This window comes from Dermacentor andersoni, chromosome 1 (assembly GCF_023375885.2).
Source record: "Dermacentor andersoni chromosome 1, qqDerAnde1_hic_scaffold, whole genome shotgun sequence".
Lineage (NCBI taxonomy): Eukaryota > Metazoa > Arthropoda > Arachnida > Ixodida > Ixodidae > Dermacentor > Dermacentor andersoni.
In genome coordinates this window covers 414,543,700-414,571,004 of record NC_092814.1, presented here as the reverse complement: position 1 = coordinate 414,571,004, position 27,305 = coordinate 414,543,700, and the positions used below count along the sequence as shown (strand labels likewise).

General features: G+C 47.7%; 1 protein-coding gene across 3 annotated transcripts in view; it reads right to left on the bottom strand.

Moving 5' to 3' along the window:
- The window catches only part of LOC126518482 (solute carrier family 53 member 1), a 400,674-nt gene that overhangs the window by 229,536 nt on the left and 143,833 nt on the right, over positions 1 to 27,305 (bottom strand). For all 3 annotated transcript variants that reach the window (XM_055065054.2, XM_055065055.2, XM_050168268.3), the window contains exon 5: positions 21,552 to 21,653. In XM_055065054.2, the coding sequence (XP_054921029.1) occupies positions 21,552 to 21,653 (102 nt within the window). The remainder of the gene's footprint in view (positions 1 to 21,551; positions 21,654 to 27,305) is intronic.

Genomic DNA, 27,305 nt, shown 5'->3' with positions numbered 1-27,305 from the left:
TAAATAATACCTTTCTTCCCGAAAACAGTTTGTTTAAATGGACAAATGTAAGTCACCTATGCAAGCTGTGAACTGTGGTGTGCCACAAGGCAGTATTCTCGGACCATTGCTTTTTAATATCTATATTAATGATCTGGTTACCATAGATAGTAACGCTCATATCATAATGTATGCGGACGATACTACTATACTCTTTGAAGGCGATAACTTTATTAACTTGGCAGTACAGGCGAATACATTTCTCAATAACTGGAAGCATGGTGCGACACAAATGTGCTCAATATTACTGTTAACAAATCTAAGGCAGTCTGTTCTCACAAAAAAAAAAAATGTGATCTTACTCTTAACCTATTGTACAAGCGAGAAATTATAGAAATTGTCTTTTAAATCACTGGGAGTGTACTTTCAGAACAAATGTTGTAGGACAGACAGATAAATCATATTGCCATGAAAGCCTCTCAAGGTTATAGGTTCTGAACACGGCACAGGTATGCCCTGCTGCATAAAGTAAAGTTGCTTCTGTACGATTCCCTACTCTGCTCTTATCTAAATTACTGTCCATTAGTGTGGGCGACCACCACCACTACCAACTTAAAACAGATATTGGTCCTACAAAAAAGAATTCTTCGTATTGTGTATGATGTACCTCACGGACATATGACCAGACACCTGTTTTACGAACAGAAAATCAAAGATACATTAAATTTATATGCTTACAAGTCATTGCACAATTATGAGAAAGAAAAAAACAATTGGTTGAGTTTACATCAAAATTAGCGTCTTCATGTCCTTTCAAATCTCCGTATCCACTCCGACAGATGACAGCCTGGGCGTTGCCTACTGTACGGACAAATTACGGCTACGAGATGATCAGGTTCCAGTTAGCCGCGCTTTTAAAGGGGCCCTGAACCACCCCTCGGGCTTGGTGAAATAACCGTGGGTAGCATATGCTGTTGTGAACAACTCGGCCAAGTTCTGCTGTCATCGCGGGCCGTGGAGCTTGCAAGCAGAGCGCGAAGTCACCTTTTTCTCAAACGCTCTCGTTTTAAAAACTCCATGATCCTCACTCTTTTCTGTGTGCTCTATTTCGTCATAAAGCACACTCCAATACGCGTCTGCTATTGGTCGCTGCGCTCGGCTACACCGCGGCCGCCACGAGAGTCCAGTGGCTAAGCGCACTGCGACTCTCTGAGAACAGCCGCGTTTGGCTTACGTTTAGCGCGGCACAGGCACCAAATCGGAAATTTGAACTGCGTGCTACGGTGACATCTCCGCCGTAGCCTTCGCAGTGCAAGGCATTGGAGGAGGAAGGGGAGCACATCTGAGGCCGTGTTTGATTGCCGATAACTCCGCTTCTGCTGAACGCATTGAAGTACTTTTTGCGGCAAAGTGGTTCTGAAATAGCCTATCTTCACTTCAAATGCCTTTCTCCACTTCGATAAAAAGTGGTTCAGGGCCCTTTAAATGAACTGCATAACTTGAACATTTCCCTTAAGAACATTTCAAATGCGCATCTACACAGTTACATTATTGGTCGTCGCATAACAGGAACAGCTTCTTAACTTTGATCATCGACAATGTTTCTCTACAACTAACATGTTACCACTCCCAATATACTAGCAGTTACTATCCACCATCAAGTGTGACCATTTTTCATTCTTATTTCTATTTCACCTCTTGCTGAAGGCTTGCGAAATTAATTTGTATGTATTTTTTTCTTTTTAAAGGTTTGTATAATATGTACGAGGCAAAATTAAATGCCTCGAAATGTATTTCAGTAATTGTTTCTATTTGAGATAAGTTATCTGTAAATATGAACGTAAATGTATGACGTTCCCTGCTGTTGCTTGCTGTAAAAGGTGCGTGACCTTCATCAAGCATTCCTCGCTTTTAGTCTCACACCTTCCATCAACCTCTGTATTGATGGGAAATAATATTACCATATTATTATTATTATTATCGTTATGTAGCTTGTTGTTTGCACAACAGTCCCATTCGTGTTGCCATTTTGTCATTAAGGCCTTCAGAATCGCTTGGATACTATCTTTGTATAGAAATGTTACATCGGTTATGCCTTTGTACGCTGCCATGGATGTGCATCTACCTGCTGCTTTATTACCTGGCAGAAATGACCTCCCGTATTTGTTTGAAATTACCATGTGTAAAATATCCCCTAGCAGGGGTTGACACTCGTATTTCAGATGTAGAGCCTTCAATGTATATAAATGTCTTTCTTAGGCTCGTAGCGCAGCTCAGAAAGAGCAAAAAGGAAGGTGGAAGGGGTAATGAAAAGTAACGGAGAACAGAGTTAGCGCTAACTTCCAACTGGCGGTTTATTTTGTGACACAGAAGGCTGCTTATATACACTCAGCGAACCATGTACAAAACCAAGCAACAAAACCGAAAGTAACCATGTGAAAACACATACTCAGACAGCCTGCTCAGACAGATTGTTCAGACAGCCATACTCAGACAGATTGTGTGAGATGGTGTGATTATAAGGAATAATGCTTGTCCTACCCCGAGTAGTTGCAGGATTATCTTCGTGCTGGTTGTCTCTTCTAAACTCTCTTAGAATCCGTTCTGCTACTGACACTTGTAGGGACACAGGATGACCAGCCTGCGAAAGCCGTTCGCACTGAGAGGCAAAGCTAGACGAAACGGTATGGTGGTACGACTTTTTCAAAGCCTTATTTACACAAAGGTTAGCAATGCCTCTCTTGACCAACTCAGAATGAGCAGAATTTTTGTTGTGCTTATATGGGCCACAAAGTTGAGTTTTGTGTCAAAGGCCACTCCTAAAAATTTATAATCTCGTTTGACCAGCAGTGTGGCGTCATTAGATTTCAGGACTGGGTTGCAATGTAGCCCTCGTTTCTGAAAACCAAACAGTAACCGTTTTCTGGGTTGAGAAGTGGAAGCCATTTTTGTTAGCCCATTGTGTAAGTTTATTTACTGTGGTCTGAAGCTGCCTCACAGAGGTTGACAAACTCGAGGCGCAGCAAGCCACTTGGACATTGTCTACGTATACAGAGTGCACAAGAGACGACGGTATAATCTTATTAACTAAGTTAATTTTTACTATAAAAGGTGTAGTACTGAGAATAGAGCCTTGCAGAATGCCATTTTCCTGTAAAATGAGAAAGTACTGAGCAGAGACGCACTTAACATGTTCTATTAGACATGAAATCAGCTAGGCAGTTCAACATTTTAACACGGATCTCAAAGAGAGCCAGGTAACACTTAAAATTCCATATCTCCACATGGTATCATGGGCTTATATATCAAAGAAAACAAAGATGGTGTTGCTTGTGTAAAAATGCCTAACAAACTTCATGTTCTAGACAGACAAGATGGTCAGTGGTTGTACAACCCTTTTTATATTTGCGCTGGAGAAGGTTCTCTTGGGTTTCTTGATTCTAAAATAAATGAGACCCTTATATTAATAATGCTTTAGTATGACTCTGCCAAACAGCTTGTCAAGGAAATGGGTCTGTAGCTGCATGTAGATGTTGAGGATTTACCAGCTTTTAGAATGGAACAACTATTGCTTTTTTCCACTCTTTTGCCATTATCCCAGATTATATCGAAAAATTCAAGGAGAACCTCAACAGATGTTTGGGATAAACGTACCAGCATGGAGTAGTGAATACGGTCGTGACCTAATGCTGTTTTTTTGTATGTGCAGAGGCGACTGTTTAATTCCTGCAGTGTAAGGGGGATATTATATAATTCATTTGACGTGTCAGTAGTAGGCAGCTTCTGATTTTTCAGCAAACAGCATATAGCTTAAAATTTTGAACAATTTACTTAGCTGGAGGCATTATAAAAGTGTTCGCCAAGTATGTGTCCGCCTGTTCTTTTAGTGTTATTTGTGTGCCCGGGCTTGTAGGTAACGGTATTGTGTAAAATGAGTAATCTCCCCTAAACATCCTCACCTGTTTCCACATTCGTTTAGATGTGACTGAACTGTTTATTGATATGTAGTATTGATTCCATGATGATTTTTCTGCCTGCTTTCGTATAACTCAAGCTTTGGACTGTTTAAAGCCTAGGAGTTTTGTATAGGTTAGGTATTTTCGTAAGAATCCGTAGTTTCTATTCTGTTGTTTTTTAGATTCTGTGCACTCAGGTGTCCACCAAGGATTAAGTTTTTTGCCCACAAAGCTAGATGCTTGAGGTATTGCCCTTTCTGCCGCTTAAATTAAAACAGTTAAATTTTCATTAATTTCATCAATGCTTACCTTACTTGAAAAGACTTTTGCATGTTCCATAAACTGCATTCTAGAACTGGTACAGCGCAACATAAATACGAAGAAACAAGCCGAGCCAGCCAGATAAAGGAACAGAGCGCTGACTTCCAGCTGGTTTATTAGCGAGTTGCACGAAATATATACCTACAAGAAAGCATCAGGACAAGTCATCACAATACTTCACAAAATGTCACACCGATAGAAGGCTACACTATCATGGGTCACAGAAGGCGCAATTTCGTCATGCAAGGTTGAACTGATCAAGAAATCTTGCGTCCTGTGGAGATAGGCACAAAGATGGCGCGCTAACGCACGTGCTTCCAGCCCTTGCTATGAGACCAGCTTCAATGATCTCCCGCGTAAGTTGTGATCGGTGCTTTTTTAGCACTTCACACCGATAAAAATTCGGTTTACATCCACAGTCACGACAGTGAATTCCTAAGTGTCCCTGTATAGCCCGGTACACATTTTAATTATGTTCTTTTAGCCTTTCATTAAGGCAGCGACCCGTTTGACCTATATATCTCTTCCCGCATGATAGTGGGAGATCATTGAAGCTGATCTCATAGCAAGGGGTGGCAGTATGTGCGTTAGCGCACCATCTTTGTGCCCATCTCCACAGGAAGCAAGATTTCTTGATCAGTTCAACCTTGCACGACGAAATTGCGCCTTCTGTGACCCATGATAGTGTAGCCTTCTATCGGTGTGACGTTTTGTGAAGTGTTGCAACGACTTGTCCTGATGCTTTCTTGTAGGTATATATTTCACGCAACTCGCTAATAAACCAGCTGGAAGTCAGCACTCTGTTCCTTTATTTGGCTGGCTCGGCTTGTTTCTTCCTATGTATGTTGCGCTGTACCAGTTCTAGAATGCAATACTAACTCGCCCAATCCTCAACCCTAGTGTACTTCATAAAACGCAACAAGTATTTTCCACCAACGTGGTTTAGAATTTACAATGGGTAGTAATGTGGATCTGATGACAGCAGGTAAATGATCGCTGCCACACGAGACATCCAGGACTACCCATTTAAAATCACTAAAAGCACATGGTGAGCAAAAAGCTAAGTCCAGGCAACTAAAATAGTGTGAAGTAGAAGAGAAACAGGTTGGTGCACCCGAGTTTAAAAGACAAATATTTTTAGATAAGAAAAATCTTCAATAAGCTGCCCTCTTTGGTCAGTTCTATCACTGCCCCAATATGTACAATGGCCATTAAAATCTTGCACTAAAAGAAAAGGCTTAGGCAACTGTTCTATTAAATTTTCTAGCTCTAACTGTAAAGTGGGCATGAGGCGGAATGAAATTGAACAGATGGTGACAGTTTTATACGATAAAACAGTGACAGCTATGGCCTCAAAAGTAGTGTTTAAGTGAACATTACAGGTAGGAGTGCCCCCTTGGAAAACAATAGCGACACCCCCTGATAGACGACCGGAATTTTCACGGTCCCTTCGGACAACTTTTGAGCAATTGACTATTTTTAGGACCTAGATTTGTTTAGCATAACAGCGAGTCGGCCTAGTTGGAACAGATTTCCGGTCAGCGTTGTTGAAGTCATGTCACCACACTGTAAAGATTGCATTTTTTGAGCAAGTTGATAGGTTGAGAAAGGCTGGGTACCTGCTCGCTGTGATGCTGGCGTCGTGCGCTAGACTAATGAAGGAACTTAAAAAGGATAAAGGACAATGCACAAAGGATCAAAGGCAGAAGGATGTAGCTTCCAAGGTTTCAGTGATTCCGTATGTGCACGGCCTTTCACACAGACTTAATAAGGTGGCTGGTAGTTATGCAGTAAAAGTGGTATTTTCGGCAAAAAAAAAAAAAAAAAGGTAGTGTGTTCTAAGGTTAAAAAGAAGTTCGAAAGTAGGGATGATGTAAAGAAAGAATGTAGTGTTAAACATCTGCGCAAGAACCAATTTGTTGATTGCGCGAAGAACGTCGTTTATCGGATTCCTATGACGTGTGGTCATGTGTACGTAGGGCAGACTGCGAGATGCATTAACACGAGGTTAAGGGAGCACTTGTCAAGTCTGAAAGGTCGCCCTAGTATGCATTTGACAATGCATTGCCAAGAACATTATTGCTCACCTTGTCTTAGTAGCACAGACATTTTGTATAGGCACAGGAATCAAACCGCTAGGGAAATTGTGGAAGCACACTGGATTGAAAAACAAAAAGAAAAATGCATCAGCCATCCTTCTGTTTCATTGTTGGATAAAGAAAATTCGCTTCTATCACCACATCTGTAACGCATTTTATTGTAAGTGGTTGTTTTATGCACCTTGCTGTTTTTATGTTGACCGGGTGGCTTTTGTCCACGTCTTTTTATCACAAGTGTTATATGTATTATTGACGTGCTCTCTTGACTTGATCGCGCAGATCTGCGGGTATCATATGCGCTATGGGCGTGCTCTGTTGACTAGATCGCGCAGATCTGTGGGTATTTAAGCAGGTGGTTCTTCAAAAATAAAACCTGTTGTTAGAAAACGCTCGTCCTTGTCTTGCCCTTTTCTTCGTCTCTGTTTGTTTGCGCGCAGAAGTTTTAAGATAGATTTGTTTCTTGTAGGCAAAATGCTACAGGTGACAAGTTGTTAGTCTTTAATGTCACCTATATTGTGAATCAGGCCTCTACAATTCCAATGTGTGATAAAAGCCTGTTGGAACATGCTGCAAGGCTGAGCTGAGCGAGTATAAGCAACCATGCGTCCCAAACAACAACTGAGCTTTTATTCACTCCGAAGCTCACAAAGAAAAGTCTGGTGATACCTCGCACATTCGCTCTTGGCATTGCACACGGAAGCACCGTTTCGCGGCACTACAATACTCCCCCCCTAGTGAATGGGTCAACAATGAGCTGTGGTTCATACGTTCATTCGCAACGGAGGTCTTGTGTGCCGTCCACTCCGTGTGAACCTTTCGACTTGTTGAGCCGGTTCAGTCTGGTCTGCTGGTAGTCCTTGTGGCTGTGGAACTCGAGATGATGCACGCACTTCACTGTTGCTGTCCACGTGTGCTGGTTTTACGTGGTCAAGCGAAACCACGTCATGATGGCCAGCTCGGTCAATCGTGATGTGCTTTTCTCCTCGTTTCACCACCTTGAACGGCCCATCATACGGGGGCTGGAGTGAACGCTGTACGGCGTCATGGCTTACAAACACGTGAGAGCAGGAGTAGAGATCACTGTGGACGTGGGCAAGCCGTGGTGCCGGCAGACGTGAAGGGACAGCGCATAGCTTGCTCATAATGTCCCGCAGTCACAGGGCATTTCCGTTTTTACTGTCAGCGACAAACTCTCCCAGAAGGTGAAGTGTTGCGCCGTATACGAGCTCAGCCGAGCAGCAGCCAACGTCCGCTTCCAGAGCCGTCCTAATTCCCAATAAAACCAGGGGTAGCGCCTCTACCCAACTGTGACTTGAAGTTGCCGTCAGGCTAGTCTTCAGCTAATGATGGAATCTTTCCACCATACCGTTGCTAATGGGATGGTGGGCCGTTGTTCTGATGCGCCCGATTCCCAGGAGTCGCGTAATGTTCCCGAATAGGGCAGACTCTATTGCGTTCTGCGATCCGTTGTCACTGTTGATGGAACTCCGCATCACGCTACCCAATGGTAGATGAAAGCGCGGGTCACAGTATCGGCAGTCATACCTGGGATGGGGATGGCTTCTGGCCACCGCGTGAAGCGGTCGACGCAAGTTAGTAAGTAGTTTTGCCCTTGGCAATAAGGCAATGGTCCCACAAGGTCCAAATGCACATGGGAAAATCAAGTGTCCGGCTCGGTGATGGATGCTAAGGGGGTCACAGTATGACGCTGCATTTTCGAGCGCTGACATGATAGGCACTCCCGTGTCCAACGTCAGACGTCCCGGTTTATTCCGGGCCACACGAATCTAGATGTGCACAGCCATTGAGTGGCTCGAATCCCCGGATGCAAGAGGCCGTGCAGCAATTCATAAATGTTGCGGCGAAGATCGGGGGGCACAAACGGCCTGGCCCTACCTGTAGACATGTCGCAGCATACAGATCCTGTCGGTCCTTCCATCTACTGCAGCTTCAAGGCATTGGTTGTGGACTTCAGCAGGTGTTTCAACTCCCTGTCTGTGTGCTGAGCCGTCGTTAGTGCAGTGAAGTCGATGCCGCTTGGTAGGCTGATAGCATTCACTGGGCTGCGCGAAAGAGCATCTGGCGCTGCATTGTCCTTCCTGCTGACATGACGTATATCCGTAGTGAATTCTATAATGTACGCCATTTGGCGGAGCTCTCGTGCCACGTGTGCACCCGTATCTGAGTGGATTGCGCGCAATGCGTAGGTCAACGGCTTGTGATCCGTGAGTACAAAGAATTCTCGCCCTTCTACATAGTGGCGGATATGTCGTATAGCAGCGTATATGGCCAGGAGCTCCCTACCAAAGGTGCTGTACCGTCGTTCGGACTGAATCAATTATCTGGAGAAGAAGGAAATCGGTCGCCACCTTCCGCTCGGCTTCTGCTGCAATACTGCTCCAATAGCTGCGTCGGAGGCGTCTACCATTATGCATTGCGGAACACCGGGCTGCGGGTATGCGAACAGAGCCGCATTTGCGAGAGCCTCCTTATATACAGGAACGCTTCTACGGCTTGGTCATTCCACTGAATGGCGCTTGCATTAGTTCCTGATGCTGCAAGTAGGCTGTGCAGCGTGTGAAGGATGTAGGCGTACTTCGGAACGAACCTACGGTAAAAGTTTACGAGTCCCAGGAACTCTCGGAGCTGGCGTATGGTTTTTGGCTGTGGAAACCGTCGTACTGCTTCGACCTTGTCTTGCTGTGGTTGCATTCCCACGCTTGAAATGCAGTGACCCAAAAATGATAGTGACGGCACCCCGAACACGCACTTGGCCGTATTGATAATGATGCAGTGCTCTGCGAGTCGCTGTAGCACACAGCGTAGACAACTCTCGTGCTCTTCGGGCGTGCGGCTAGCAATCAGCAGGTCATCCAGGTAAACCTTGTAGAAGTTGAGGCCCCAGACAACGCCATCCATGAAATCTATGAACCATTGTAAAGTTTGGCCTGCATTCCTTAAGCCAAAAGGCATCCGCAAAAATTCGAACATTCCGAATGGCGTTGTTATTGCGGTCTTGGGAACATCCTCAGGTGCTACAGGTATCTGATGATATGCTCTCAGCAGATCTATTTTTGAAAAGATGTTAGCGCCATGCAGGCAAGAGGTGAGGTCGTGGATGTGCGGCACTGGGTAACGGTCCGGTACAGTCACACGGTTTAGTACCCTATAATCCCCACAAGGACGCCAATTGCTGCCTGGTGATTTGGGGAACATCTGCAGAGGCGACGCATACGGGCTGGACGAAGGGCGTACTATGCCCAGTTCCATCATATGCGAAAACACCTGTCGGGCTAGCCGTAGCTTTTTGGGCGAAAGACGCCGTGGCCGCGCGTAGACCGGTGGTCCTGTGGTTTCTATGTGATGCTGAACATCGTGTTTCACTTCGGCGAATGCCTCTTGCTGTCGCATCAGCTCTGGGAACTCTTGTACTATGGTGGTGAATCACGATTCTCCGGACGGACGGAGTAATGTCGGGCTGAGGAGGATGCAAACATGGCTTACCTTGTACCACTGCACGACATACAGGATCCTCAAGCCGTTTGTTCCGAACGTCAACCAACAGACCGAAGTACTGCAGAAAGTCAGCACCCAATATGGCGAACTTGACATCAGCGGCTATGAACACCCATCTGAATGTTCTGTTGAAACCGAAGTTCAGCATGAGCGAACGATTTCCGTATGTTCGTATCATTGTGCTATTGATGGCTTGGAGTGGCAATGTACTAGGGTTCTTCCTTTCGGCTTGTGACGCGAGTATCACGTGCACCTCGGCACCTGTGTCGACTAAGAAACGAGCCCGGTTGTTGCAGTCGGTAACAAAAAATACCAAGGGATGACTTGAAGGCAACGTAGAAGCACTGGTCGCCCTCAGTGCTTGCCGCGGTCGTTTCCCGGGCGTGCACATGGTGGGACACAGTTACGCGCAGCATTTCCGAACCGCCGATAATACCAGCCTATATATATTCTTCCACTGAGGTTGTGAGAGCGACGTGTTTGGCTCGCTTAAATTTTGTGCTTTCCTGCTTGTGTGCAAAGCTGATAACATCTCGGTGAGTCGAGAAATATCTTCACACATTTGCTGAAGTTCGTCCTGAGCCTGCGGTGCTCGCACGGCAGCCAGTGATGTGGGCGTAGTGATCGGCAAGCTCAGCGACCGCAGGTAGGTCTTTCTGCTCTGACACAGCAACAACCAAGCAGACACTTCACGGCAGCTTTTGCAAAAAAATTTCTCGGAATAATGCTCCGTCTACAATGTTTCTTGTTTCGCCACGCAATAGTTGCATGTGCCGCAACAGCAGACTGGGAGTACGGTCGCCGATGTCCATGTCGCGAAGCAATTGTTGAAGTCGCTGCGACTCGGGGGGCGTGACACGGCGGATTAGGTTTTCTTTTAGCGTTGCATATGCTTTTTCAGCAGGCGGGTTGAGTAAAAGATCCCGTATTTCACTGGTTATGGGCGGCGGGAGAATGCTTATGACGGAGTGGTATTTGGTAAGGTCTGCAGTGATGCATCGTGCTGCGAACTGGGCTTCTACTTGTATAAACCAGAGTGTGGGGTCCGCAGTCCAAAAGGGGGACAGTTTACCGTCGACTGAAGAGACTGTTGGCGTAGCGTCCATCGTGGACGTTGAAGTCATAGAGCCGTTGATGCTCCACCCCGGTGGCTGCTTATCGCGTCCAGGTCACCAATGCTGGAACGCGCTACAAGGCTGAGGTGAGCGACTATCAGCAACCACGTGTCCCAAACAACAACTGATCTTTTATTCACTCCGAAGCTCACGAAGAAAAGTCTGGTGATTCCTCGTGCATGCACTCTTGGCATTGCGCACGGAAGCGGCATTTCGAGGCGCTACAAGCCAAAGTGATGAAATTGAGAATGTTAATTTATGTGCACGAGCTCAAAAGTTGTAGGTGACATGTTCCAAAGGAATTGTACTATTTTCAAGAGCGGTAACCATTCACGTTGCCAGTCCCTTTTTCGGTGCAGTTACAAGATTGCCCTTCTTGGCATGCTCCAGGGAGCGTAGATCCTTTGGTATTGATCACGCTGGAGTTTTCGGGTTGACCTCCACCGCCTTCTCCGAAGCGCTGGATGATCGAGAGCCAGGCGTCGAGACACGCGTCTCAGGCCGTGGAGTTCTGTTCAGCTTCAGGCCCTGTGACACTGCGGTCTACAGGCCCGTCTTTGATGTTAATGGAGCAGCACTGGCTGCTGCCACCAAGGGAGCGGGTGGAATCTCTACTGGCACACCATGCCTGCATCCTGTACACTCCTGAAACCAGTATGGCGCTGGCCCCTGCCATGCCGCACAGGCATGGCTTACTTGTGGTAAGTGCCCTAGCCTTTTCCTGGCTTCATAGAATGAGATTTCTTCCTTTAAATTGATTGCGATGAATTCTCTTTCTCTCTTCCAGCAAGGGCAGCTCTTAAGCTGGATGGTCTCCCTTGCAATTGACACGTTGTGCAGGAGCATTGCAGTTGTCAGAAGGATGGTGCTTGGCATTACACTTCGGGCGTTTCTCTGCCTCTACACGATTGTGATGCATGCCTGAACCTCTGGCACTTGAACCACCGCCTCGGGTTCAGTATGTATAGTCTGACATTGATTTTCAAATATCCTGCGTCAAGTGAACTGGGCAGAGCACTGGTACCAAAAGTAAGCATCACGTTTCGCGAGGATCTCTTGGTCATTTTGCCAGAGTGTTATTGTTTGTACCTTAATAATGTTTTGCCCTTGGAATCATTCAAAGAGCTCTTCGTCGCTGAGGTTCAGGAAATCTTCTGATAATGTCATGTGGTAGCGACTCTGAAGAAAGCAGCCAAACTGGAATGACGAAACTAGCGTTTTATTGGGTGAACTTGTGCCCTCAAAAACAGGCTACACTCAAAGAACGGCGACAGCGGCGAACACAGTCGGCGATCGTCGAAAAATCTGATCAGCGGGTCAAGCGCGTCGGTTTTTATACATCTGTCGTCGTATGTTCCAGAATAATCGCTGGGACCCGCGTGCCTTCCACAAAATTGTACATTATTTGCGTCGCGCACACATGCGATCAGATTACACAAGGTTCTGTCCCAGACAGCGGATGGAAGCATCAATAACATTCCAGAAACTTCCGATACATGCGGGCACGTCCTGCACTGGGCGATAACATTTGTTAGGCGGTGAAACGTGTCGCCCGATAAAGACAACCAAGTACACGTGTCAATACCCCCTCTTAAAAAGCATCCACCCGATGCTGCAAACGAAATAAATGAAAACACCCGTAGCAAAGAAAACAACAAAATAAGGAAGTTCGTCAGCGTCCATAAAATGGTTTAAGACGCACCATGTGGACAACTTCAGGTCGTGTGCGGTGCCGCTGTGAATGCGAAATGCCGTCTAGCTCGACCTCATAGTCCAGTGCGCCAATACGTCGAATGACCTTGTAGGGTCCGAAATAGCGTCGCAGTAGTTTCTCACTGAGTCCTCGTCGGCGTATCGGGATCCATACCCAAACACGGTCGCCGGGCTGGTACTCGACGAAGTGTCGTCGGAGGTTGTGTCGGTTGTCGGTCCTCTGCTGGTTCTTGATCCGCAGGTGGGTGAGCTGTCGGGCTTCTTCGGCGCGCTGGAGATAGGTAGCTACGTCAAGACTCTCCTCATCAGTGACGTGCGGCAGCATGGCGTCAAGCGTCATCGTTGGGTTCCTGCCGTAAACCAACTTGAACGGCGTGATCTGTGTTGTTTCTTGCACCGCCATGTTGTAAGCGAATGTTACGTACGGCAAGACTGCATCCCAGGTCTTGTGTTCGACGTCGACTTACATTGCTAGCATGTCGGCGAGGGTCTTATTCAGCCGCTCCGTAAGACCATTCGTCTGTGGGTGGTAGGCCGTTGTCCTCCTGTGCCTTGTCTGACTGTATTGCAGTATGGCTTGGGTGAGCTCCGCTGTAAAGGCCGTTCCTCTGTCGGTGATGAAGACTTCTGGGGCGCCATGTCGCAGCAGGATGTTTTTGACAAAGAATTTCGCCACTTCGGCTGCGCTACCTTTCGGCAGTGCTTTAGTTTCAGCGATGTGGGTGAGGTAGTCCGTCGCCACGACGATCCACTTATTTTCGGTTGTTGATGTCGGAAAGGGTCCCAACAAGTCCATCCCGATCTGCTGGAATGGTCGGCAAGGAGGCTCGATTGGCTGTAGTAATCCAGCCGGCCTTGTCGGTGGCGTCTTGCGTCGGTGACAGTCTCGGCATGTTCTGACATAACGGCCGACGTATGCGGTAAGGCGCGGCCAATAATACCTTTCCTGTATCCTCAATAGTGTCCGGGAAAATCCGAGGTGTCCAGCGGTCAGATCGTCATGTAGGGCGTGCAATACTTCTGGACGCAGTACTGATGGGACAACAAGAAGGTAGTTGGCGCGCACTGGTGAGAAGTTCTTTACGAGTAGGTTGTTTTGAAGCTTGAACGAAGACAATCCTCGCTTACATGCCCTAGGGACAACGTCGGTGTGCCCTTCCAAATAAATCGACGAGGCCTTTTAGCTCCGGGTCTGCTCGTTGCTGTTCAGCGAAGTCTTCCGCACTTATTATTCCAAGGAAGGCGTCGTCATCCTCGTCATCTTGCGGCGGCGGGTCACTGGGGACGCGTGATAGGCAATCGGCATCTGAGTGTTTTCGTCCGGACTTGTAGGTTACAGTGATGTATTCTTGTAGTCTGAGGCTCCACCGCGCCAGCCATCTTGAAGGGCCCTTTAAGTTAGCTAGCCAACACAAAGCGTGATGGTCGCTGACCACTTTGAATGGCCTCCCATATAGGTAAGGGCGGAATTTTGCTGTAGCCCAAAGGATGGCGAGGCATTCCTTTTCGGTTGTAGAATAATTGCCTCCCGCATTTGACAACGACCAGCTAGCGTAAGCTATCACGTGTTTATGTCCATCTTTTCTCTGGACTAGGACGGCACCGAGACCTAGGCTACTGGCGTCAGTGTGGATTTCGGTATTGGCGTGCTTGTTGAAGTGCGCAAGTACGGGCGGCGACTGCATGCATCGTTTTGAGTTCTTGAAATGCGCTGGCCTGCGGCGTTTCCCACATGAACTCGACGTCACATTTAGTTAGCTGTGTCAGCGGCTCAGCGATGTGTGAAAAGTCCTTGACAAATCACTTGTAGTAGGCACACATGCCAAGAAATCTACGCACTGCCTTCTTGTCGATGGGCTGCGGGAACTTTGCGATGGCAGCTGTCTTCTGCGGGTCCGGGCGGACTCCAGACTTGCTGATGACGTGGCCTAGGAACAGAAGCTCACCGTAAGCGAAGCGGCACTTTTCTGGCTTCAGAGTGAGCCCTGATGACTTGATGGCCTCTAGTACTGCCGCAAGCCGCCTAAGGTGATCGTATAAATTTCCGGCGAAGACGACGACATCATCCAAGTAAACAAGACAGGTCTGCAACTTCAATCCTGCTAACACCGTGTCCATGACGCGCTGGAACGTTGCAGGCGCCGAGCACAGTCTGAATGGCATGACCTTGAACTCGTAGAGGCCGTCTGGCGTGATGAAGGCGGTCTTTTCGCGATCTCTCTCGTGGACTTCTATTTGCCAGTAGCCAGACTTGAGATCCATCAACGAGAAGTATTTTGCATCGCAGAGCCGATCTAATGCGTCGTCTGTCCGTGGTAGGGGGTATACATCCTTCTTTGTGATCTTGTTCAGTCGACGATAATCGACACAGAAACGTAAGGTTCCGTCCTTTTTCTTCACGAAAACAACAGGGGATGCCCACGGGCTTTTTGACGGCTGGATGATGTAGTCGTGCAGCATCTCGTCGACTTGTTCTCTTATAGCTTCCCGTTCTCGCGGCGAAATTCGGTAAGGGCTCTGGCGGAGTGGTCGAGCGCACTCCTCGGTCATTATGCGATGCTTGGCGACTGGTGTTTGTCGAATTCTCGATGGCGTCGAAAAGCAGCCTTTGTATCGTCGGAGGAGACTTCAGAGCTCTTCTTGCTTAATCATAGGGAGACTTGGATTAATGTCGTAGTCTGGTTCGGGAACCATGGTTGTCAGGGTAGATGCGGCCGAATCCGAGAGGACAAACGCATTACTGGTTTCCAGAATTTCCTCGATGTACGCGATCGTCGTGCCCTTGTTGATGTGCTTAAACTCCTGGCTGAAGTTTGTCAGCAACACTTCAGTTTTCCATCCATGCAGTGGAGCAATCCCTCTTGCGACGCAAATTTCACGGTCTAGCAGTAGACGGTCACCCTCGATGACGCCTTCTAAGTCGGCAGGTGTTTTGGTGCAGACGGAAATGACAATACTGGAGCGAGGCGGGATGCTGACTTGACTTTCGAGCACGCTGAAGACATGGTGACTACGAGAGCTCTCAGGTGGTATCGCTCTATCTTCAGACAGTGTTATCGACTTCAACTTCAGGTCGATGATTGCGCCGTGTTTGTTCAGGAAGTCCATGCTGAGAATGACGTCTTGTGAACACTGTTGGAGGATAACGAAGGTGGCAGGGTAAGTCCGGTCATGAATGGTAATTCTTGCCGTGCAGATTCCAGTCGGCGTGATGAGGTGTCCTCCAGCAGTCCGAATTTGAGGGCCTTCCCATGCAGTTTTTACTTTCTTCAACTGGGCGGCGATGTGTCCACTCATGATGGAGTAATCAGCCCCTGTGTCGACTAAGGCGGTGACTGCGTGGCCGTCGAGAAGCACGTCGAGGTTGATGGTTCTTTGTCTTGCGTTACAGTTCGGTCTTGGCGTCTGATCACGGCTGCGTTGCGTTGGCCTGTGGCTGATACGTGGCGTCTTCAGGTCGTCTTTCGTTGGTGTATTCTTTGCTTCCAGACTTCGTCGCGACGGCTGCGTGTCGTTATGTCGTCGAGGTATTTTCTTTGGTGTCTTCGTCGGCGGCAGAGAATCTTCGTCAGTTCGACGAACAGCAACCGCACCTCCATCGGTTGCTGCTTTTAGTTTTCCGGATATGGGCTCGTAAACCGGCCCCAGGCTGGGCCAGTGTATGGTTGGCGCTGCGGCGACAGGTAGCGGCCTGGTGACGGCGAACAGGACGGTCGTCGAGGGCTCCACTGTGTGGTGGCGAGGTAGTCGGCGATATCGCGAGGTCGTTCACCAAGCTGTGGTCGCGGCGCATTCATGGCGAACCCTCGCAGTCCCATCTCCCGGTATGGGCATTGGCGGTAGACGTGACCCGCTTCTCCGCAGTGGTTACAGAGCGGGCGGTGGTCAGCAGCGCGCCAAATCTTCGTCTTCCTTGCATAGCGAAGCTGAGCGACGGGCGGGCGGGCTGGCGGTGGACGACGGAATTGCGGCGTTATAGGGCCCTGGCATGGTCGTGGAGGGGGGCCTTGACTGCAAGCGACCGCGGCGTAGGTCATCGCTTCCGGCTGGGGCTGCGGTGATTCTGTTTGCAGCTCAGGAACTCCAAGCGATCGCTGCACCTCTTTTTTCACGATGTCGGCGATCAAGGCCACTTGAGGCTGTGACGAAGGCAAGACTTTGCGCAGTTCTTCGCGCAAAATGGCCCCGATGGTCTCGCGCAGATCGTCCGTAGCCAGTGATTGAATTCCTGCGTAGTTGGTAGAGTTCGTACGGCGGTTGAATTGCTGGTCCTGCATTTCGAGTGTCTTCTCAATGCTGGTGGCCTCCCGAAGGAATTTTTCTACGGTTTTCGGTGGGCTTCGTATCATTGCGCCAAAAAGTTCTTCCTTCACACTACGCATGAGTAGGCGGACTTTCTTCTCCTCGGGCATATCCAGGTCGGCGTGGCGGAACAGACTGCTCATTTCTTCCGTAAAGATGGCAACGTTCTCATTAGGTAGCTGCACTCGGGCATCCAGCATAGCTTCGGCCCTTTCCTTGCGCACGACGCTCGTAAAGGTGCACAGGAAGCCGCTACGGAACAGGTCCCATGTTGTCATGGTCGACTCCCGGTTCTCAAACCATGTTCTTGCTGCGTCTTCTAAGGGGAAGTATACATGCCGCAGCTTGTCGTCGGAGACCCAATTGTTAAAAGTCCCGATTCGTTCGTAGGTCTCCAGCCAGGATTCCGGGTCTTCAATAGCTGCTCCATGGAAGGTCGGTGGGTCCCGCGGTTGTTGCAGGATAACGGGGGACGCTGGGGCCGCCACTGGGGTTGTCTTGGCCACGATCTTCTTTGTCGTCTCAGGTAGAAGTCCGTGCTCCGGGGGCAGTCCTTGCAGTCTGTGGCTAGCACGCTCGTCTTGGGCAATGTTGGTTTTGTCCTCGGGCTTTGGGCTTGGATTGCGGCTTTGCAGGGGCATTCGGTACATGAACGCACAAGCACCTCCACCAGATGTCACATGGTAGTGACTCTGAAGAAAGCAGCCAAACTGGAATGACGAAACTAGCGTTTTATTGGGCGAACTTGTGCCCTCAAAAACAGGCTACACTCAAAGAATGGCGACAGCGGTGAACACAGTCGGCGATCGTCGAAAAATCTGATCAGTGTGTCAAGCGCGTCTGCTTTTATACATCCATCGTCGAATGTTCCAGAATAATCGCTGGGACCCGCGTGCCTTCCACAAAGTTGTACATTATTCGCGTCGCGCACACGTGCGATCAGATTACACAAGGTTCTGTCACAGACAGCGGATGAAAGCACCGATAACATTCCAGAAACTTTCGAGACATGCAGGCGTGTCCTGCGCTGGGCGATAAAATTTGTTAGGCGGTAAAACGTGTCGCCCGATAAAGACAAACAAGTACACGTGTCAATATTACTTTCCACTTGTCTTGAGCAAGTGATGTGGAAAGATTGTTACGTTAATGTCACTGATACTGGCGAGTTCAGCGAGCTTTTCGACTAGATTTTTCTTTATCAGTTAGAGGAAGAGGTCTCCGCTTGCCACATTTAAGGCATCTTAGCTAGGTCTAATCACGTTTGCTAGATATTTAGATACTACTTTTCTTACAGTTGGGTTGCCTTCACTGTGAAGGACATGGTACACTGAGAAGGTGTCTTCGTTTTACTTCAGAAAGAAGTGGAAGGTTGCTACGGTGCACTCTCTCTTTAAGGGGGGTCTTGAATGGAGGGAAAGTGTTTGCCATGAAAGCCTTGGAAAATTTGGCGGCGATGGTAGCCACCCACCACTGAGCCCAACATACGTTCGCTACTAGGTTGGAAGAATACCTGCAGACACCAACCATGCATCGCTGCTATAACATTATATATATATACCCAAGACTGGATATATTACACAAGGTTAACCCTTGCCGCCCAGAAAGTCAGAAGTAAAAGGACGTGAGCAGAACACAGCAAAGATTTAAAGCTAGAGAGAAAGACAAACATTGAAGAGGAGGACAGGAAAAGGCAACAGCCAATTTCATTTCCGTCAGGTGGGTCAGTCTGGAGGCTTCCAGACTGACCCAGCAGAGATCAATTAGGTGTGTTGCCTCCGCCGAGGGGCCTTAAAGGTCTGAACACCCGGCATCAGCTCAACCCCCAGGATCACCCTTTCCTGAGACACAGTTAAGCCACACACGGCTTCATGCAGGAGAGTCCAACCCTGATGTGCTCGGGTACGTGCTGTCACAGTGTCCATGTCCTCTTCTACTTCAGCTGCGGTGGCTGAAAGCAGCCATGCGTGCCCTATCTTTGAGGCAATTTGCTATGGCTTATTTTATTATTTATTTATTTATTTATTTATACAATACTGCAGGCCCTGGCGTGGCACAAGCAGGAGCGGCATACAAATGATAATAAAAGATAACATTAGCAGACGTAAATTAACAGTGCGCAGAATACCAATCCAGTCCATCAGCTGCTAGCACAAAGCAGGGAAAGAACACTTGATCATGTAATGAAGGAATTCCCAAAACAAATAAAGTGAAGAACATATGTAGAAATGAATCATTAATACAGTTTAAGCAAAGTAAAAGAACAATAACACAAAAATCATTTGTTAATCAATTCACAAGAGAGCAATGATGTCAATAATTCAGATGGTCAATGGAATCAATACTGGTTAGTAGTGATTGAGGTATCAATTGTTCCCATCCGTAATGGTGCGTGGGAAAAAAGAATATTGAAAGATGTTAGTTCTGGCAATAGGGAGTTAAAGAGTCAGCGTGACGATGCCGTGTTCGGCATGCCACCATTGGCATTACAAACGGCTCTGGCTCTGAAGAAGGTTACTTTCAAGAAGAAATTTTAACCGCTGGATTTTTCTTTTCATTTGCAGTGTTTGGATACCATGTTTTATTTTGATGTCGGGGAATCAGTCATGCAGTACTTTGAAAAAATACATCTGATTGCTTTACGCTGAATTCTTTCTAGTGCATCAATGTTAGTTTTGGTGTAAGGGTCCCATACTACGCATGCATACTCAAGTTTTGGTCTTATTAGTGATGTGTAGGCTAAAAGTTTAATTTCAGCGGGAGCTTGTTTTAGTCTATGACGAGGACAAAGTTTACGAAAGGCTGAGTCATATACGTTAGTAATGTGTGTGTTCCAGTTTAGGCTATTTGTTATTGTGATGCCAAGATATTTGTATTCCCTCACCTCGTTTAGCGGTTCAGATCCTAGGGCATAAGGAAAAGATAGAATATTTAATTTTTTATTTATTTTCATGTACACTGACTTGTTAGCATTTAGTTCCATATTCCAGCGCCTGCACCAAGAAAGAAGATTTTGAAGGTTAGTGTTCAGGGTTATCTGATTACCGCGGCCGGTTACTTCACTAAACAGCCCACAATCATCAGCGAATAATTTTGTTTGAACAGGTTAAGTGATTACGCTGGTAATGTCATTATTATATATTAAAAACAATAAAGGTCCTAGAACGCTACCCTGAGGGACACCCGAGGCTTCAAAGGATAGGCCATCCGAGATAGTTGATGGCTTCGTGTGCACTGCGTTCTCGCGTGCCTAGTTCGTGTTGAAGCAAGAGGCATCACAAAAGGGAATTCACTCGCCGCTTCCGCAACTCTTCATCACGTCAGCGTTCTGACATCAAGCGTCCATGGTCATCGAGCGACATATGTTCACTTGCCTGTGTGCACATGACAACATGCCTGTTAATTTAGTTAGCAAACAAATGTTTACAGCAGGTTAGTCAGCTGATAAATCTACTAACCTTACTTTGTATAGCTGTCTAGAAATTTGCTATCCCAATGAATGCAATGCCCTTTGGGCAAAACTGCGATTTCCTTTTGGCCAGTCCGTGGCTAAAAGTACTTGCTTTAGAAAATAGTTTTCTCACACATGCACAGAATATTTTTGCAAATGGTCCACCGACTTGAGTGAACACTGGGAATGCCTATAGGAACAATTCTTGCTGCTTGAGAGCCAACCTTAGTGCAGGCCAGGAGCTGGTGTCAGGAGATGGAACGCTTTCATATCTCTCATAACTGCTAGCCTTTATGCCTCTGAACTATGGAGGTGAGCATGAAGATGATGTCCGATGCCAAAATTTTGACAGAGGTGTCTTCAAGTAGCCCTGCTTGGGTTTGCAAGCATCATCGATTCTAGAGTGTGATCGTTTAACGATAGGTGCCACATGATGGAGACAAGAGAGCACTGATCGACCACAAAGCCGTAATTTTAAGTTCCATTCGAACATTTCTTGAGCAAAGAAGGATGCCAAGTAAATCAGAGGCTCACTGAAAGCGAGCGAAATTTGCATTGCATTATACTACCGAAGTTCTGGTGCAAGGCTCCGCCACAGTGTTTTGGACTGAAAAGCAACATAGCATGTGGACAATGCAGGAAGCAATATTGAATAATTATTTAAGGACTACAAACGAACCGAGCCACAATGGTTTAAATTGTTCACTACAGGTTTGCAAATGCAGCTGCTTATTTAAATGCGTAAAACTTTCTTGTTCAAGCTTTCTTGTTTTGTCAAAGTAAGAACTTCTGCTACCTCTCTCTCTCATAGCCATGGCAGTAGATGCAGAGCAACCTATTAACTGCAGGTGTCATGTATATGACACTCTTTACTCTCGTATTTCACTTCAAAATTCACACTGTACTCTTTTACTTTGGATTTCATGTATGTGAATTCCAAATTACGAAGCTTTCTGTCTGCAAAAAGTAAGATCCTTTGGTAAAGTTTGCCATTCAGAGAATCCCTGGCCTGATCTTGCCCCTCAAGAGTGCTGCAAGCGAGTCCCACACACACTTAAGCTCAGGCTTTAAAAAACATTGAACAAAACAAGCAGCCACGCACCTCTGTCTCCTGAATGAGCCGATCGATGTCTTTGTTGGTGTAAAACGGTGCTGCCTCCACGTTGCCCTGGCGCCATTGGGCACCTAGGTTCGTCCCCAAGAGCTGCAGTAACAAAAGAGGAGCACTGAAACAGCACTTAAGCACAACACAGTAACACTGCTCACAGACAGAACTACCTCAAAGCAGCTACAGAAGCTAGTAGGTTATACACTGTTGATAATGTGTGCATAGCCCCAACATTGTTTTACGTGCCCGCACTGTGTGCATTATCAAACTGTCCCTCATCGTGTTTTACATTTCAAAACAGCCCACCAAAATGTCAGCAATCTTACATACATTACTCACAGTTGTTTACAAACCAGGAATGTAGCAGAAAATAAGCTACAAGAGGAGTCCGTGTACAGTCGACACCCATCAATTCGACCTCAATTAATTCAACTGTTCACTTAATTTGAACAAGCCTTCATGAGAATGTGTACATTGCTAAAAAAGAAACTCCTTTAGTTTGAACATGAAAGTATGCCACTTCAGTTAATTTGACGCCCACTGGTGCCCCATTATGTGTAAAGCAGTCACTAAAAGCTTAAAATACAAGAAATTGAGCAGAGGGTGCTCTTGTTTCCCTAGGTGTACAGAATAAAAGCATACTGTGTAGATGCACAGAAGTGTGTGTCGTTTTGCTTTGCTTTGCGTGCATTTTGTTTGGCTTTACCCATCGCCGATTCCACGTCTTCATAGAAGCTTTCGACTTCCTGGTCATCATGACTGGATGTAGGGGCGTAGACCTGAACGACCTTCAATATGTACCACTTATTAAGTTTCACAAGACCTGCCTACCTCTTGTTAATGCTTCATTATATCATAATTAAAGCGGTTTCTTTTCTTTGCGCCACTGGTCCTTTGTCACGCTGGTCGCGGCTCGCGAACCCCCTGAGAGAAGGCGAGGGGCCTTCAATATATATATACATATCTATATATTGTAACAGATACGAAAGGCACAGACAAGAGAAAAGAAGAGAAGATGAAGAGAACGAGGAGTTTGAGAGGCTGAGCTGCGCTACTATCACGCTACGATCATCATCCCTCACCTGTAAATATAACCATTTCTTCGCAACTCTTCGTAACAGTTGTGGTGGAAGGTGTGGGGTAATCGACACCGGAAGACGGAGCTGAACCATAAGTTCTTCGACGGAGCCGTCGCATTGCTGGACTCCCACCGAATCTACCGGAGTTGAATATGTCTCACGACGCAGACGAACAACGGCCCATTGCAGCAGCTGCGCCGACAACTTCCGTTCTACAACTGAGAGATGCGCGTCCTTTCGGCAGAAGATCGGACGAAGACGTCGAGGAATGGCTCATCCATTATCACCGGGTGAGTGCCGCCAACAAGTGGAACAGCGCTTCTCAGCTTTCGAACGTCGTGTTCTTTCTCACGGATACTGCGTTGATGTGGTTCGACAATCACGAGGAAACGTTCCCAACATGGGGAAGATTTGTTTCCGAAATCAAAAAGCGATTCGGCGACTCCGCAATGAAAAAGAAAAGAGGAGAACAGACGTTAATGCAACGTGCGCAAGTGCCAGCCGAAACCTGCACGACCTACATTGAGGCGGTAATAAAACTGTGTAGGATGGTGGACTCTGGAATGTCTGAGGAAGATAAAGTCGGGCACATCCTGAAAGGAATTGCCGAAGACGTTTATAATTTCCTCATTGCAAAAGACAACCTGGCTTCCGTCGCTGACATCATTCAGCACAGTCGTACTTTCGAGCAGCTGAAAACGAGGCGCATCACGCCGAAGTTTGGCAGGCTAGCCAATCTGACTACAGTTGCAAGCGTGGACAGCCAGCCCCTCGATCTTGCATCAACGATCCGACAAATAGTTTGGGAAGAGCTCAGCCTGCACGCGCAAGTGACACATCTAGGCACTCATAGCTTCCACCTACCACCAGATTTCGAGCCAAACGTGGCATCCTTCTCCCCGTATCCTGCGGCGAGGGGCACCGAGGATTATGAACTCGCGCCCCGACAGCAGCCACGTCTCTACGACAGAGGCGCTACTTATGACGCTCGGCCACAACGAGAGCAGCCGCGTTTTTGCCCCCGAGGCCCTGTGACTTCTGTCAGGCCGCAACAAGAAGAGCACCGACCCTACTACCAAGACGTGACTTATGAACGATATAACGGATTTCAGCGAGCCGCAGAGACACGTTATCCACACAACGAACTTTCTCGCCGCCCGCAGCAGCCTAGCATCCGTTTCGAGGAAGATGCTGCGAACCGCGACCCTCCCGTGTGCTACAACTGCGGTTCCACAGGCCAGATAGCTCGGTATTGTCGCTAAGGCCATCAATCACGAAGGACACCACCGATGTTCTCGCCACCCAGAACCCGTACTTCATATGACTTACAGATAACCGATTCCCTTCCAATGGACCACTTCTCACACGAGACCAGACGCAGCAATTCGCCAACTTCTGAGCGGAGTTTGATGCCACCAAATAACCGTCCCCGTCACTCTCCGTCCCCTCGGCGCCGTTCTTCGTCACCGCCATCGGGAAACTAGCATCCGCGGCCAATGGAGGCGAGGTCGCCGGACGGTCTTTGCCAGAAATGCCTCTGCCTGTTGTGATGCTCAAAAACAAAGTGAATGTCTCGATTGACGGAATACCAACCATGGCGTTAGTTGATACTGGGGCGACTGTGTCTGTGATGAGCCTCGCTTTCAAAAACCGTCTAGGCCACAAAGTTATGTTTTCTTGGAACGATCGTATTACCTTTCGTGGAGTGGGCGGCGAGTGGCTTCATCCCCTTGGTGTTTATGCTGTGAGTGTTTTGTTGGCTGGGAAAGTTTTTGTGTCGGAATTCCTTGTTCTTGCTCGTTGTTCGCACGATGTTATTCTTGGTATTGATTTTCTTTAACAGTGCAGCGCTTCCGTGGACTGTGGTTGTGGCGAAATATCATTGAACAAGTTAATTATATCAGCATATTCCGAACAAAGCTCGCGTGGCGAAGACAGGGACACAGACACACTCAGTGTTCTTGATGAAGTGATCGCACTATCGTGGTGCCTGACACCCGTTCGTGTTTCTGCAACTACTGTTGACACTGATTGTGTTGACCTTGTAGTTAGGCCTCTCCGCATAAACTGTGCTAAAAAAAATATACTTGTGCCCTGCTCTGTCGTGTGCATGACGAAAGGAGTCGCCACATTGTGGGCGCTGAACTGTTCCGCCACGCCGGTTGTCCTTCCTCGCGGTATGAAAATCGCTCTCTTCGATGAAATCGCATGTAACTCAATGGCGGCCCTAACTGCGGATGTCTCTACAGCTTGCTCTCGTTGCGATAATGGCCATTTTGAATAGCTAATGCTTGGCATGATCAGCAAGGCTCTCGGTACGTCGGAACGGCAAGCACTGGTACATGTCCTTGCCAGGCATGAGGCTGCATTCGACTTCACGCATGGAGATGCACCCCTTCGTTTACCATCGTCCCGCGCTCGTCACAGAATAGATACTGGCTCCGCACACCCCATCCGCCAGAAGCCCTACCGTGTGTCATCCTTCGAACGAAAGGTTATTGCAGAGCAAGTCAAGGAGATGATAGACAAAGGTGTCATTCAAGAGTCGTCTAGTCCATGGGCAGCCCCAGTAATCCTGGTCCAAAAAAAAGATGACTCCTGGGGAGATTCTGCGTGGATTACAGACATCTAAACGCAGTGACAAAGAAGGATGCCTATCTACTACCGCGAATAGATGACGTCATTGATTGCTTACACGCTGCTTCTTACTTCTCAACACTTGATTTGCGATCGGGGTATTGGCAAATACCTATGGACCCTGCCGACAAGAAAAGACCGCTTTCATGACTCCAGATGGCCTATTCAAATTTAAAGTTATGCCTTTTGCCCTTTGCAATGCTCCTGCCACCTTCGAAAGATTCATGGACACAGTACTACGTGGTCTAAAGTGGGAGATATGCATGTGTTACCTCGATGTTGTAATCTTTGGCAGCACGATTGAAGAACATAATGAACGCCTCAGCCTTGTTCTCGACTGCATCGAGAAAGCTGGACTGGTTCTAAACTCAAAAAATGTTGCTTTGGCGAACGTCAAACACTGGTCCTGGGACACTTAGTCGACAAGGATGGCGTCAGACCCGATCCTCATAAGATTGAAGCGGTGAGCTCCTTCAAGCCACCACAATCAGCACGAGAACTTCGCTCATTCATTGGCCTATGTTCGTATTTTCGTCTCTTTGTTCCCAGGTTTGCCGACATCGTTTACCCGTTGACAAGTATTTTGCGACAAAATGCATCCTTGAATTGGACACCAGAGGGTGACGCATCATTCTCTCAACTGAAGTTTATACTAACGTCAGCACCCCTCTTGCGTCACTTCGATCCATCTTGCCCGACTGAAGTTCACACTGATGCTAGTGGAATTGGGATAGGAGCGGTGCTTGTACGTCACAGTGGAGCAGAACATGTCGCATATGCCAGCCGTTGCCTGAGCAAATCTGAACACAATTATACGGTTACGGAACAGGAATGCCTGGCAACTGTTTTCGCCATACAGAAGTTTCGGTGTTATCTTTACGGTAGACCATTCAAGACCATCATTCTTTATGCTGGCTGGTCGGTTTGCGTGATCCCTCTGGTCACCTCGCACGTTGGGCGCTGCGCCTCCAGGAATACGACTTTGTGGTGTCGTACAAGAGTGGCCGTCGTGACGCTGACGCAGACTGCCTCTCTCCAATTCATCTTGAGGCTACCGACTGCGATGCTGAGAATTTTGACGACTGTCTCGCTGCTGTTACTTCTACGTTCCCTGACGTGGCAGACTTTCAGCGAGAACAATGGAGTTATGTTACCCTCGATCCGCTTTTTGTTGCCGCCCATACTTCTCAAGGCAGCGGTCGCTTTACTGTCCGTGATAAATTACTCTACAAAACTAATTATTCCAGGCATGGAGTGCATTTTCTGCTTGTTGTCCCCGAGAGCCTTCGCTCCGATGTTCTACGCGCCATGCATGACGATGTGACATCCGGCCATTTCGGCTTCGTACGAACGCTACACCGCACGCAGGAGCGCTTTTACTAGCCCGAGATGTACGAAACAACCAAGCGCTATGTCGCTAATTGTGAAACGTGCCAACATCACAAGCGACCAACCACCGCAGCCCCGGGTCCCCTTCGGCCATTGACACCGCCCAGCATGCCGTTCGAGCAAGTAGGCATTAACCTTTTGGGTCCATTCACATTATCTAAAAACAAGAACCGTTGGATAATTGTCTGCGTAGACCATCATACACGGTATGCAGAAACTGCAGCCATACCGTCTTCCACCACAGCTTGCGCGGCGGTTTTCCTGTTGCGTTCGGTGGTCCTTCGTCATGGCCCACTACGTGTCATCATCAGCGACCGTGGTCGCCAGTTCACGGCTGATGCCATTGAAGAGTTACTTCGTTTGTGCACTTCAAGGTTCCGTCATTCCACGCCGTATCATCCACAGACCAATGGCCTCGTTGAAAGGACAAACAGAACGCTGACCAACATGCTTGCCATGTACGTCTCCTCCAATCATAAGAACTGGGATGACGGGCTGCCCTTCATCACTTACGCATACAACACGGCAAAACACGAAACCACGAACTGTAGCCCATTTTATCTCCTGTATGCAAGGTTACTGCGAAGCCCTCTCGACACTTTCTTACCCTTCGTTCTGCACAGTGACGATTCTGTATCGAAGA